Source organism: Notechis scutatus, chromosome 1, assembly GCF_049901735.1.
Source record: "Notechis scutatus isolate UNSWTSFEM ecotype Mainland chromosome 1, rNotScu1.2, whole genome shotgun sequence".
Classification (NCBI taxonomy): domain Eukaryota; kingdom Metazoa; phylum Chordata; class Lepidosauria; order Squamata; family Elapidae; genus Notechis; species Notechis scutatus.
Window position 1 is genome coordinate 268577835 of NC_142009.1, and position 14405 is coordinate 268592239.

Sequence of the window (14405 nt, forward strand, 5' to 3'; positions counted from 1 at the left end):
CAGTCTGTTTCTCCTTTCGGTCTTGTTTGTCCAGTTACTGCTTTGAACAAGGCTGTATACAAAAGTAGCAGCAGGTAGAAAACAGTGGATGTAATTGGTGTGGGTGCATAGAGAGGCATTGTTCAGTATCACTGAAGGAGTGTCCATCCAAACCTGATAGCACTTTTAACAGCCCAGAAACTGCCTGACAGACCTAGGCTGGAGGGACAGAAGGACCCTGCTGTCTATGCAGATTTCCTTGGGGTGTTTCTTAAGCAGATAGATAAGTATAGAGGTATACTTATCAATATAGGTGGTCCTTGGTTTATGATGGAAATTGGGATGGGATTTTTGTCGCTAAGTCATGCAGTCATAAAGTGTGTTGTTTTGTGATCACATCACTTAGCAATAACAATTTCAGTAGTCCCTGTTGTCAGTTAGCAAGGACTATGTGGGTCATTAAGTAAGGACCTCATGTGACGGTAAAAGGGGAAGAGGTGTTGAAACCGCATACCAGATCATGGGTTGGTGTGTCGCGGGAATATAGTCTCCATGTAAGTAGTGAGTAGGTGCTGTGCACTTACACAATGGAGTGTGGGCAGTCACTACAGAGTGACACTACAGAGAATAGGCGGATATGTAGGTGTTAGTGGGTGGGTACTACAGGTTGTGGATGGGTAGGTACCACTGGGTCGCCATGGAGTATGGGCGGTGGGAATGATAAGAGTAGAGATCTCTGTGCCTAGAGGCTCCTTGAGAGAAAAAGCCATGAGAGTTGGAGGATTTCATAGAAGCAGCTTGCAACCTCCTGTTGGCTTCCCCATTGACTTTGCTTCTGAGAAGCTGGCATTGACATGGTCCAAGGATGCTGCAATAATTATAATTGCAAACTGGTTACCAATCACCTGAATTGTGATCACATGACCAGATGGATACTGTGATGGGTCAAGGACTGATCTAAGGACTAATGGGTGCAACTTTCTCTTGTTCAGCATTCTTATAACTTCGAACAGTTGTTAAATCAGTGCTCATAACCCAAGGAATATTTATATCAAAAACAATCATTTTAGGTAGGTTAAGGATAAATCCAAGGCTTGTATGTCATGAGCATCTAGAGTAAGATGATGTTGAGATCCACTTAGTTGCTACTTTTCCGGAGCAGCTAGTCTGTCAGGGAACAGGTGGCTGCAGAGGTGTCACACCGCTTTATAACTCCCTCAAAGACTTGGAGTAGGGACAGCACGTAACAAAGAGTAGGGACAGCACGTAACAAAGAATTGAGAGAGGAGGATCCTGGCTCTAAACAGGGCTGGAGTTGTGCCACGGTTTTGCTTCCCCCATGTTCCTCTGTTTGGAAACTGGTCTAGTCTGAGAGCAAAACAAATGGCAGTTTGGAAAAATATTTCACATTTGTACAATATGATGCACACTATATCATATCTAGTGCCATTGTGGATAGCCATATCTGGAGCTCTCCTCATCTAGAATCACCTTCATTTGTTAATAGTTTATTCTCTACCTGGCCAGATCAGGTATTTCTTCTTAATTAAACTCCTATACGAATACAATGAAGTGAGAATGTACACTATAGTCATAGTTCTAAATAGGCCTCACAGTTCTGGGAATTGTAATCCGAATACATCTATAAAGAACTGGGCTGGGGCGGGAAAAGCTGTTCTAGGCCACCGGTGATGATATCTGATTGGATCCTGATGATCCAATATAGAAAAGCAGGGATCTTTGGACAGATCAGTGATTATGACTTTTTTGGACTTTTAGAGACTGGAAGCTTGTGCACCTATCTAGCGTGCCTCACATCTCACCGCAGAATCACCTTTCAACAAATCAACTATGTGTTAATTATCCAGGATGTTGAATTCTGTTTAACTTGGACGAGAAAAATACAATGCTTCCTCACTAGTAAATAGGTAACAATTCACCAGGCCAGCATTTTAATCTCTGCCATTGTGTTCAACAGTGCAACACCCTTCTCTATTCATTCAGTGTGCCTCAGTTTTGGATTGTGAGCCTGTTACGTATATGTGGCCCATTTACAGGGGGCATCCTGGGGGTTGGAAGAGGGATCAAAAGGTGAAGATGTTAAAGCATTTCACTTTTTCAACAGCCTCCCATCACCATCTTGTATTATCCTGCCTATTTATCTGTTGCCTTGTTCCTGGTAGAACAAAGTTCTATGATTCAGCAGAGATGGAGAGGTTGAAATGCATCTTCCAAAATCCTTGTCCATTTGTCACATTGGGGACATCATTGGGCAAACCCAGCTCCTCTCCCCATTCCAATAAGATTCATTGCTGTTGATTGCTGCTGATGAATTTGGGGCTAATTATGCCCACAGATGGCATTGCATAGCTTAATCTCTATCATTGGACCACAACAATTTTAAAAAAACATGGTGAAAATACCACTAATATTCTACCAGCTGCTCCTTGGATTCCTTCAGCCCATTCCTGACCAAGGACATTTTCTTGTTTCTGTCAGTCAGAAGGAGAGGAGAAAGTTGGCAAACACTTAATGAGGTTTTTGCTGCCCTTCTAAAAATACTTTCATATGTGGGTTTCTGCACATGTATGCACATAGTTTCATTGGTAGCCTTTTATAGTGTTATGTTCCATTTTGTAGAGAAGCCAAAAAGTAAACCTTGAGTTAGGTGAAATATTTCACTCTAGTTCTGCACTGTTCTATATACGAGAGAGGAGAGGAAGACAAATTCCTTCATGTTGCTTCAACAGAGGTTCACTTTTCATTGTGGGGAATTTAATGCTGAAATACAGTATGAAGCAGCTATCCTTAGGATCACTGATGTGAATGGAACAAAGGGGTAGCAAAGTTATTTGAGTAATTTATGGTATTATTGCTGAGGGTTGCCGGAAGAGGCATTTTCCCCTCAAGTGCCAAAACATTGAATCCTGAGCCCTTTTGGAGGGCAGGGGCTGTTTTTTTGCTCCCACTGAGTCAAATCCCTGGCAAACACTGGGGTCTCTCTATCTATCCTACCAAGAGCCCTCTCCTACCTCCAGAAATGCTGAGGTGGCAATTTCAAGATTTGCGTATCTAAATTTTAGAGGCCCTATCTATTTGGAGGGGAGCAGTTTAAAATAAATTCTGTTGGATAACAAGATAACATATATCATTGAGAGACTTTTGTTATAATTGTTTTGGCCTTTGGAACGGGCCTAGTTTTCTCTTAGGCAGCTTCTGCTTTGGCCCATTTTTTATTTTTCATTTACTAAAAAAGAAAAGACTATAACTCAATGGTAGAGCAACCCTTTCTTGTTTTGATCCAGTTTCAGGTCCCGGCATCTGCTGTTAAGAAGGGGTATACCCTTACTTGAAGCCCCAGAGTCTGGGTTTGTGCGTTCCCTCCCTTCTTCGCAATTATCTTCCTTCTAGAGAAGATGGGGGGAGTTGCTGCCACAGCCTCCTTTGACAAAGCTAGTGAGCTGGTGGATCCTGACTGAGCTGGATCAATGGGCCAAGCCGAAACCTTACTGTTCTTCGCCTATCTAAGTCTGACTGGGCTGTCATCTTCCGTGACCAAAGCGGGACTAGAAGTGTCACAGGGTGATTGGAAGCAGGCTCAAAGGCAGGGGACATTTTCTAATGGGACAATACTTAATTACCTTGGTTCCCCCTGCCCCCCCCAAAAAAGAACCTTCCTTCAGGAACTATGTCACAGGCCAAATGTCAAAGAAAATCTGGTTTTGCATCCAAAGTAGATTAGAATATCCTACCAGATTCTTCAGTATGCCAAATGAGACACGCGGCCCTCTTAATTCCAGGGAATGATCATGTGCAGGCTAGTCTTCCCCTTTTATCTCCTATAAAGTTTTTCTTTCCTTGGTTCTACATAGTTTCATATCTTGAACTGAATAGTGTTGTTTAAAAAAAAACACATTAAGATAAGACTGCTTGTGATAGCAAGTCTATTTCAAAAGCCTAAGCATCCCTCATTTTGTTGGTAGATTGTAAAAGATGACATTCTTGCTCAGGGTGTAAATTTAGAAAATTAATATTTTCTCTGCATTGTGTATTCAGATACCTTTTCTAACTCTTTTTATATCTCTTAAAAGTCCGATCTCTTCTTCAGCCCAAAAATGTGGATAATCTCCAGGTTATGTTGAACATTTAATGCAATAATAACAAAAATAAAGAGCTAATTTCCTCTGCGGTGCTGGTGGGTGTCTTTACATCATAGTCTTGAAATTCTAGGAACTTCTTTATTAAATATGTTTGATATCCATTCAAGCTATACTTTGTACTAAATAAGATTCTAGAATCCCCAAATTTTTGTCCTCTGATTTTTTTTTTGCATTTGTTTCGTTTCATTTATCTTAATAATATACATGATTTGATTTATCTTAATATCCATTATTAAAAGGAAGTACCAGTGTGTGAGAAACATGGCACACACACAAGTCTTTCCGTGTTTATTTTACAAAACAATTTGATGTTAACCTCCCATCTGCAGACCTGAAATACTGAAAATTTGCAACAGTCGCTGTAAGCTAGATAAAGTTCTTATCATTCATTAACAGAAGAGTACTCAGAATATTGGTCAGTAAATGCACCACTTTTTGTGATCCCTTGGATCCCAGTTTAACAAGAACAAAAAAATCCTCTTATTTCTGCTCTTTGCAAAAAGGAAATTAAAAATGATTACCCTTCTTCTTCCCAAAGAGTTATAATGGAATGCTATGTGAGAGAATCGTAGAATCATAGCGCTGGAAAAGGGCCTCACATGTTTTCTAATCCAACCTTCTTTCATGGCAGGAGTCTTATACCACCTTAGTCAAATGGTTGCCCAGTCTATCCTTGAAAACTTCCAAGGACCCACAACCCCAAGAGGCAAGCTATTCCATTGATTCATTGCGCTGTCAGAAAAGTTTTCCTTCGAGGTTGGATTCTAAGTTTGACAAGCTTCCATCCATTACTTCTTGACTTGGCCTCTGATGGTCTGAAGAATGTCAATTCCTTCTTTGTGACAGCCCCTCAAGTACTAAATCTTCTCTTCTATAGACTAGACATACGTAGCTCTTGCCACCACTCTTCTGCTTCACTTAAAAGCCTCAAAAGGCCATTTAAAGTATATTTAATGTTTAGCAAATCATAGTCAGGAAAGGATGACTGATAAGTTCTAAATAATATGGACAATCTCCAGGATACTGAGCTTGTATAGCTTTGAGGTGCAAATAGTGCAGAAGCAGAATCTTGGAATGCTCAACAGATCCCACTACTTAAAAAGTGACCTAAGCGCCACAGAACTGCAGCATGTCTGAAAAAGCTGCCGTGCTTTGGTTTCAAATCAACCATAAGAACCAGGAAAACAAATTAACTTAGCAATGAAACCCAGTAAATATCATGCAATCAGATAATTCCAAGGTAGATCAGAAAATGGCACAGATCTTTTACTTGCCCTAAAACTTATTCAACATTCCATCTGTGGAATCCATTTAAAACGCATTCTAGAATTACCCAGTCATCATTAAAGCGATGTATATTCTACCTTCTGTACTCTTATTTCAAGACAGCAATATTTGGGAATATATTACTGAGTGCTAAGGATCCTGTGTTAGTCCACAAAGGAAATATTGTTGGTTGGCAGCTCCTCTAGCAAGGAAAATGTTTCCACTTTATCTTGGTTGGAGTACAATGCCATTGAAATATGGGTTTTATTTATTGTGCCAACAATTTCCTTAGCATGTTAATGGTTAGTCCTACTTACCTCACAGAGTAGTGGTTGTCAGGAAAATAAGAGAGTATTGTGTATGTTCACTGCCTTGAGTTATTTATAAAAATAAAAAGGTGGGAAATAAATCTTTTAATAGCTTTGGCTGATTGGCTCTTACCCAAATATAAACAGCTTGATCATAGTTGCATGCTCTAGTAACAAGCCCTGTGACATTGAATTGTGGATACAATTCCCTTTGTATTCAGTTCTGTTAATCCAAAAACAGGGGTCACAATGACACTGAGAACTGGACATTTAAACTTTATTATACTTGTGCTTCCCCAGCTGCTTTGGTCCTGATCTGCTTCTGGGTCTTGTTTAGTAAGTTGATTTGAATTTCCTTAAAGCTACAATTAGCTTTGAGCCAGGTTACTAAAAATATCATTTTCTTCCTTATGTATTTCTCAGAATATTAGAATCTTGGAGACTCCAATTTCCTCATCCAATAAATAGAGACCCTTTTTAATTGTAAATCAACTTGATAACTTTGTTATATAGCATATGAATGTTGGGAGGGGGGAACCACCTCTAAGATGACTAACGTGAAAAACAGGAATGTGGCTTTCGATTAAGTTCTGTTGGTGCAAGGCCTGACATTTTGCATTTAAACTTGCAGGAAACATTTTAATGAGCCTCTGAATGCTTGATGTTAATTAGGCTAATAATTAACACCAATGTAAGTACATTGCTGGCATCAAACTTTATTTTTGTAATAATTCCAACTTGAATAAAAGAAAGGAACCATTTTAAACGCCATGGAGTCACACACCTTTCTTAACTTACCTGGCACTTCAACCTATCCTCACATTAAGGGCAAGGTGTATACTGAGGTCTCTTTGTCTGAAGCAGCTTTCTTGCATCAGGGCGCTCTATGCTTAGCATTCAGCCCTAGAATTTCAGAGCTTGATTACAGGGTACTGCAAAAGCTTGCTGCTGCTCTGTTCTTTATTGCTTCATCCATCAGGAGTCCCTGTTCGTCCAGGAAAGAAAACTAATTCATTGGCTATGTAGTTATCACTGCTTGGCAATGCTTGAAGCCCTTCTTGATTAAAACTACCTTTCAACTGAGTCCTTCAGGGACTTTCCAGGATGCAACAATTTGACCTCCCTGACCTGGTATCAGAATAATAAAAAGTCTGCAGGGCTATAGATTTGCCTTACTTTTAAATAGCAGGAAAACAACCTCAAGGGATGCATCTATTTAAGCCCATTGCTTCTTGTTAAGAAAGCCACAAGGGGGTCAAGAGGAGATTTTTTTTTTCCAGATGGCAAAGCAATTAATTATATGATTATACTGTATTATGTCCTTATTCAGCATTTACAATTCACCCCATATAACTGATCGTTTAATTATCTGAATGATAACCTTCTTTTCCTTTAAAGAATGATATCTTAGCCAATTAAAAAAGGTTTTAAATCAAACAAAAACCCAATTCTTGTAAAAATGCTTGTTAAATTGTATTTTAGTGAAAATATTATTCTAAAAATTTTTTTTTCAAGACATTATTCAAGCCTTCCAAACTCAACTCAGCAGAGTCTCCAACATACCATCAAAGGTTTGTCTGAGTATTTTTTTTAAAAAAATGTGGGTTTTTTTCCTACCATCAGACAGATTTTTTAAAAAGGAGCTGATCTGATCTCCCTTGGCAGGGAGTTCCAAAGATTGAGGACAGCTATCACACTTACCAATTTCCTGCTTCAAAATATGAATCTCAACAACTCATCACATTTGTAGTTGTCCTGTGGAATTACAGTAGAATGAGGATTTTTTCTCATCTACATTGCAAAAAAAAAAAAGTAATAATATCCAAACTGAAATAAGCTTTTCCTCTTGGTTTTCCACTATGTAAGTTTCAGCTTTTGTGTCCTATTGAATGCATAATTTTATATAATTCCACTTACTTATTCCAGTAATTATACTTTCAAGGGCTTTGGGGACATTCCCATAGCATATTAGCGCAGGTATCAAGGAATAGAAGTGGTTTTCAAAAAAAAATAAAAAATCCTGCATTGCCAAAAGTGCTAAAAGATCTGAAGGCTAAATTATATGATGAATGGCTGAGGGAAATAGCTACGTTTAGTCTAACGAAGAAAAGGCTTAGGGGAGATATCATAGCAGCCTTCCAATACTTGAAGGCCTGTCACAGGGAAGAGGGCATCAATTTAACTGGTTCTGTTACTGCTGTATCCTCTATCTGTCATTCCAAATGGCCACCTCATTTTGCCTCATTAAAGAACTATCTTTGGTCTCTAGAACAAATAAATGGGAAGAAGCTGGTATGATAGGATTGGTGGCGAGTTAGTGGAGGAATTTTTCATACTTAACCACAGCAGAGACACAAACATTTTCACACAACATGATAAGCCTTGTCTAGGGGTCAATTTGGACCACTCCTGCTTTGCTAGTTAGCAGGCATTTTGGAGGAATTAAAACAGTGTAAATAAGACAGGGTATCTGCCCACTGACAGGATTCAATCCTGACCTGCTCAAGGTTGACTTCATCCTTCCATGGTCGGTAAAATGAGGACCCAGATTGTTGTGGGCAATATGCTGACTCTGTAAACTGCTCAGAGAGTGCTATGAAGAAGTATGAAGCAATACATAAGCCTACGTGCTATTGCTATAAAAGATATCACAACTACCTGGACAGTGTCTAACCAGATGAAACGTTTGCTTTAACAATTTTGTTAAAATATGTGGATACAACTTATGCAGTTCCATTTTACGACCATTCTAGTCACCTCTTAGTTGGAGTCCAGAACCAAAATTTACAAGCAATTAATCTTGATGTCTAAGTCCAGAAAACACAAGAAAAGAAAGTTAACAAAATATTGTTAAAATTGTGGTTAATGTACTCCTTAACCACAATTTAACTTATAGCCCAGATTCCAATGAGGTGCTAGGCCTGTCAAATTGTCTTAGTTTATTGCAAGAATACAGCTATGTGACAGTGCCCTCTTAATTTCCTATTAGGTCATTCTAGTTCCAAAGTGGTATTTTAGGATAACTTAATTCTGAGCAAGTAATTTTTAACCTTCTTAATCAATAACTATTTCTTATTCTAGATTACTGTAACTTTATTTTACATGTCATATAGCTTTACAACTTGACTAAATTTACAAAAGATCTATTACATCTTCCTAACAGTTATTTAAAATATTCTAAATTGGAAGTTTTCCAATTTGGTCCCCTTGGAATACAATGAATTGGCTGGGAATTCTGGATAATAGATCCAGAGGTCACTAGATTAGGGGATACTCCCTGGTTCATCTTGAGGCTTTTCACAAGACCTTTTAAGTCACAAAATCTTGAGTTTCAAGTTTAATCCCTAATATCTTGAACAATTCTCTGTGGAGGAGAAGAATGTTTGCAACTCGTTGAAAAAACGATTGACTCGAAGGTGTGCTATATATATAGTTCAATTATTTTATTTGTTTAAGTGTTTCCCACTGTAGTTGTAACAAATAAATTAATAAATTAATTTTTAAAAAACACTGCAAGGCATTTTGGACAACATTATGCAAATTATGTGAAAGGCAGTGGCAGCCTAGCTGCCTCTATAGCCACATGAAGCAGGAGCCTTTGGCCAAATGTAAGGGCATCTCTTCAACTGACAGCCCTTAGCCATGAAATAGAGAGGTCTATAACCATGGTCACTCCAACCCAGGAAACATTGGATCACTGATTATACTCTGCTCTAATATGTTCCTGAGGGTGCCAGAGACATCGAGCAAAACGTGGAATTAATTGGTCTACACGGAACATGAGTATTCTGGGATTTAGGCTGCCTATGTACACTGGAACCCACATGCTGAGGGATCTATGACAACACTGACTAGAAGGAAGGCAATGCTCATTTACAAAGCTCATGAGTATCTTCTTAGTATGCCCTCAAATTCATAATGCAGAAACAAGTGGGGCAGCCACTCATTGTTTTTCTCCACCACAGCCTGGTTCAGAACCTACTATCAAAATTTTAAAAAAATTAAGTACATAAAAAGAAGTGATACTTAAGCAAATATGTGTGGAGCAAGGGGGACTTGGTATGCATGGTGACATAATTTTAAAAGGAACAAAAACGAAGGGCTTCAAAGACTCTCTTAGAAAGACTTGCCAGTGTAGATATCTTCTTCCACCATCATGGTTGCTTTATTTGCTGTTCTCCTTGGAGCTGCTGTCGAGCATTCACTGCTTCAAGGACACCATGCTTACCTTTGAGATTAATAACTTTAGACAACTTTGGCACATGACCCAAAATGTTGTAGAACCGACTTTGAGTATCCATGCGACATCCTTGTTTTTTTCCAAAACGATATGAGGTGGCATTCAACCCATCCTGAAAGAAGTCTGTTTGGCCCAACAGCCTGCCATGGAGAAATGGAGTTGAGGCAGATTTGGTAAGGTCCTTGAGAAGCCTATGAAGTGGACACGTCTATCCAGCAACTGCTATATTCCCTGAGAGGAACAAGTCCCTTGTACCTGGGACACTGGAAATTCAACTAGACAAAATCCTAGAGCCTACAAATAGAAATTGATACAGCTTGATGACTGGTGCTGAAACAATATATATATGTTTTCATTTCACTGTTCAATTAATTAACCCTGTTGTCCCTTGCTGTTCTTTCTGTCTCATAGTTGCACACAAGTGTAAAGCCAACAATGCATCCAAGGAAACAAGGATCTTTTTTGTTGCGTTTCTTTCTAATGTGCCACCAATAGAGGCATCCTAGTTTAGTCAGACAGAAATTAGAAGATCATGAAAGTTTACGGTATTTCAAGAACAGCAAGGCAAAAGAGCACAGTCTGTTACGTCTGTCTGGTGATACTGTGAGGCTTCACCACATTTTAATCCCTAGCTTCCTTCTTCTTCTTTGTGTTCTGAAGAAGCACAGTCAAGAGGATCATCTGGGTGGAAGATCTGCCTATTTCTTGGTGAATATTCAAGAGCCAAGTATGTTGAAATTGTATGTTTTCACTAATTCTGATTCTGCATTTGGTGAAAGGCTCCATCTAGTAATGAATGGTGTGACTAAGAATAATAGATTTATCTGGTTGGAGAATAACACATCTCCACATATGACCTCATTGCTGAGCACTTCCCCAAATCCAGCTTATCTTGCAGTACCAATGTTCCTGTACTGACACATAAGAAGATGCTTAAAAGTTTTCTTGAAGGTAGCATTACAAAGGGCATAACAAGCTGGGTTGATGGTGCTGTTGACATAGCACAACCAGTACCCAATGGACCAGACTGTTTCAGGAACACAATAATTGCAGAAAGTATTAATGAGGACCATCACGTTGTAAGGTGTCCATGTCAAAATGAAAGCCAACAAGATGGCAAAAATGGTTCTGGTGACTTTCTTCTCTCGAGCTGCCATTTGTCGCTTCTTCCTGACCTGACTCCTGGCAATGCTGGCAAATTTCCTGGCAACATTAGCTGGACGGCTGTTTGATAAGGTGATTGGGGTGGAATGGGTTTCTTTGTCTGCGACAATCTCAATGGCAGTGACACATTCAGTCCCAGTTTGTTTAGTGACTATCTTAATTTTGGACCACTTAGAGGCAGGGTTGATCCGAGGATGGGCAGGGCTCTCGCCTGTATCAGCTGGTACAATCTCCAGCCCCTGTTTCTCTTTATTCGTCTGGGTGATGCTTACCGTGCTGGATTCATTAGAGGTTTCTTTCTCCTCTTGGTGGCCAGTAGTTTCAGATGGTTGCAAGGGCTGCTCTTCTACTTTCCCGTTTTTTGCTTCCTCCTTCACCTCCACCACTTTTTTGGGAGAATTGTTGTTAGTCTGCTTGACCAGAGGGCTTTTCAGAAAGCTGAGGGGCTTAGTCCGCTTCTCTTTCTTGCTTTCTGGTTTGTGCCTTCTCACACGGCTCCGGCTGGCCAATGAGATGTGGATGTACAACACAGTCATGATAACCACTGGGAGGTAGAAAGCAGCAATGGCTGTGCCAAAGGTTACAGCCGGGTTGGAGAGGAACTGAATGTAGCACTCTCCTTCTGGTACTGTCCTCTCTCCGACAATGAACTGCCAAAACAATATGGCAGGTGCCCAGAGGATAAAGGATGATATCCAAGCAACTGCAATCATCAGTCCTGCCATTTTGGTTGTCCGCCTAGCTGGGTAGGTCAGTGGTTTGGTAACGCAGAAATAGCGGTCAAAACTGATGATGAGTAAGTTCATGACAGAGGCATTACTCACTACATAGTCCAGTGCCAGCCAGAGGTCACATACTACAGCCCCAAGTGGCCAATAGCCCTTGACTATATACACGGTGTACAGATTCATTGAGAAGATGCCAATTATCAAGTCAGCACAGGCCAAGCTAAAGAGGAAATAGTTGTTGACAGTCTGAAGTTGGCGGTTCACTTTGATGGACAGCATGACCAAGATATTTCCAACCACAGTGACAAGACTAAGTGACCCAGTTACAGTAGCTATGAAAATCATTTCCACGATTTTATACTTAGTGTTTTCCTCGGTGAAATTGGCTTTGGTGAAGTTGGCCATTCTTAACAGGTGAGACCAAGAAGACAAATTATATGTGAAGTCTGCAGAAAGGGAGGGAAAGAAGGAAAAAGACATTGGAGATATATTATACATCTGCAACACTCAAACAATAGAGCAAGCTTTGACAACTCAGTTGGGACTGGGAAGACTTCTCACTGAGCTGTGATGCTCAAAGGGTACCAAATTTAGTTCCTTTATGTCAGCTATTTTAAAACTTAGTTAGCTAGATGGGATAAATTTAGTCCATATGTTTTTACTTCCTGAGATCTACAGGCTCTAAAACTTTCAATTAAGACTGCAAACATCACTTCTGTCACTTTTTTGGATTCTGTCCACCCAACTTTCTATTCAGAATTAATATGAGTTATTTTAACCATAAAATGTTTGGCCAGACAATTAGAACTTATATCAATAGAGTTTGCCAGCAAGAAGGGATTGAAACATACTAATGAGTACATCAAGCTAACTATCTACAAATACAGTGAGGACTGAAAAGTATTCCCACAGAGCCACCTTTACCACCATAAATTGAAAAAGCTCTAATTTAAGCTCTATACATTATCCCAGTTATTTCTCATGCACCTATTCACTCCCTTCATCTCCCAAAGCGCCTCAAAGAATAAAGGAATAGTCTAACATTGATAAGCAATGAGAACCTGCTCAATCTATCCAGTACCCTAGACATTTTCATATTCCAGACAAGCCATTTAATAGACCTACCCTCCTGATATCTAAGAAATCCCCCCAAATGCTGTCTGGAATTTCTCCAAATCCATCAAAATCTGGGGTAGGCAGTTGTAATTGGTACTTCCTATCTGCAAGGATTACTGTCTCCAGTTAACCTTACAGAGAGGATGAAATGTCCATAACAAGTCAACTGCTCTAAAATAAAAGCCAGGTAGATGGTCAGCTACCTGGGCAAATCCATGGTTATTATTATGGACATGAATTCTGAAGCCACCTCATAACTGCCCAACACTAACACTCTGGGTAAATCTACTGCAATGTGATCAAACAACTCATATCTGGCCTCCTGAAGAAAAATGATCTTGCAAAGGCCAGAGTCTCACGATAAACAATTTTCAGGCTGTCTTCCTTACTCTGAAAACAGGATTGATGACTGTATGAAATCTGACTGGATAGACATCTTATTCAGCCAGGTCTCAATAGCGCACACCAGATCTGATCCCTTATCTCCAATAAGATTAAATTGATTACAAACATACCTAGCATTCAGAACTGTTAACCAGAAACAAGGATACTCAGTGATCTGGATGCCTTGTTCATAAATTGATATAGAGGGCTGGAATTAGAGATTGGTACCACCAATCTCTAGTTGCCATCAAAACCTGCCAGCCTCCTCCACAGAAGGTACTTAGAGCAAGAGCCTCTTAAAGTAGCTCCTCCTTTTCTTTCAACTTCAAAAAAAGTAAGACTGTTCAGCTAATTAGGCTTTGAGCTCATACATACGTGGGGAAATGTCTTGTGGAAGCCTGCCCTCTGCGGGTTCATTCTGGTATTAACCACTATAGTTAGATAATAGGGATCTCTATCAAGATTTTATTTTCTTCAGTTGAGTTTTGTTTATTTTTAAGTCTAGAAAGAAAATGGCACAGTACATTCCCCAAGTTACTCACTATTTGCCAATGATGTATTGCTCAGTTAAGCTATTAAACAGTGTTTCTACAGATAACAGAAAATTTACAAATGTATTAAACTATGGAACAAGATGGAGCTGTAGACCAGATAGGTATAAAGTCACTGCAGGTTTTAATATTTCCATCAATGTAATTTGCTTTGCAGCAGAAGGCTCTCTTTAAGCCCCGGATGGCTTAAGAAGGTAAACACTTATCTCACATGTGTGAGTGTGCACACGCACAAGCATATACAGACACCAACACCTATAATTGGTCTGAGGCAACTGCCTAGTTCCATGCCTAAGAATAGCTGCTATTTCTAGGTCATCTTAGCAGACTGAGACCCCCAATTATCTTATCTAGCCCCAGCCAAGTTCTTCAGTTTTTAACAGGATGATAAATTCCTTGCCTGCTAAAGAATCAATGCTTCATTTTCATAATAGCCAGGATATTTCCAGAGGAGACTTTATGGTGCAATCATCTTGCCTCATGCACATAACTTTAAGAGAAGCTCGGAT

The 14405-nt window shown here is 39.6% G+C and overlaps 1 protein-coding gene across 2 annotated transcripts in view; it reads right to left on the bottom strand.

Annotated features, from left to right (window-relative positions):
- Positions 1-9141: 9141 nt before the first annotated feature.
- CHRM4 (cholinergic receptor muscarinic 4) overlaps positions 9142-14405 on the bottom strand; it is a 45852-nt gene continuing 40588 nt past the window's right edge. For both annotated transcript variants that reach the window (XM_026671023.2, XM_087951316.1), the window contains one exon: positions 9142-12291. In XM_026671023.2, the coding sequence (XP_026526808.1) occupies positions 10841-12291 (1451 nt within the window). In that variant the 3' untranslated portion in view covers positions 9142-10840. The remainder of the gene's footprint in view (positions 12292-14405) is intronic.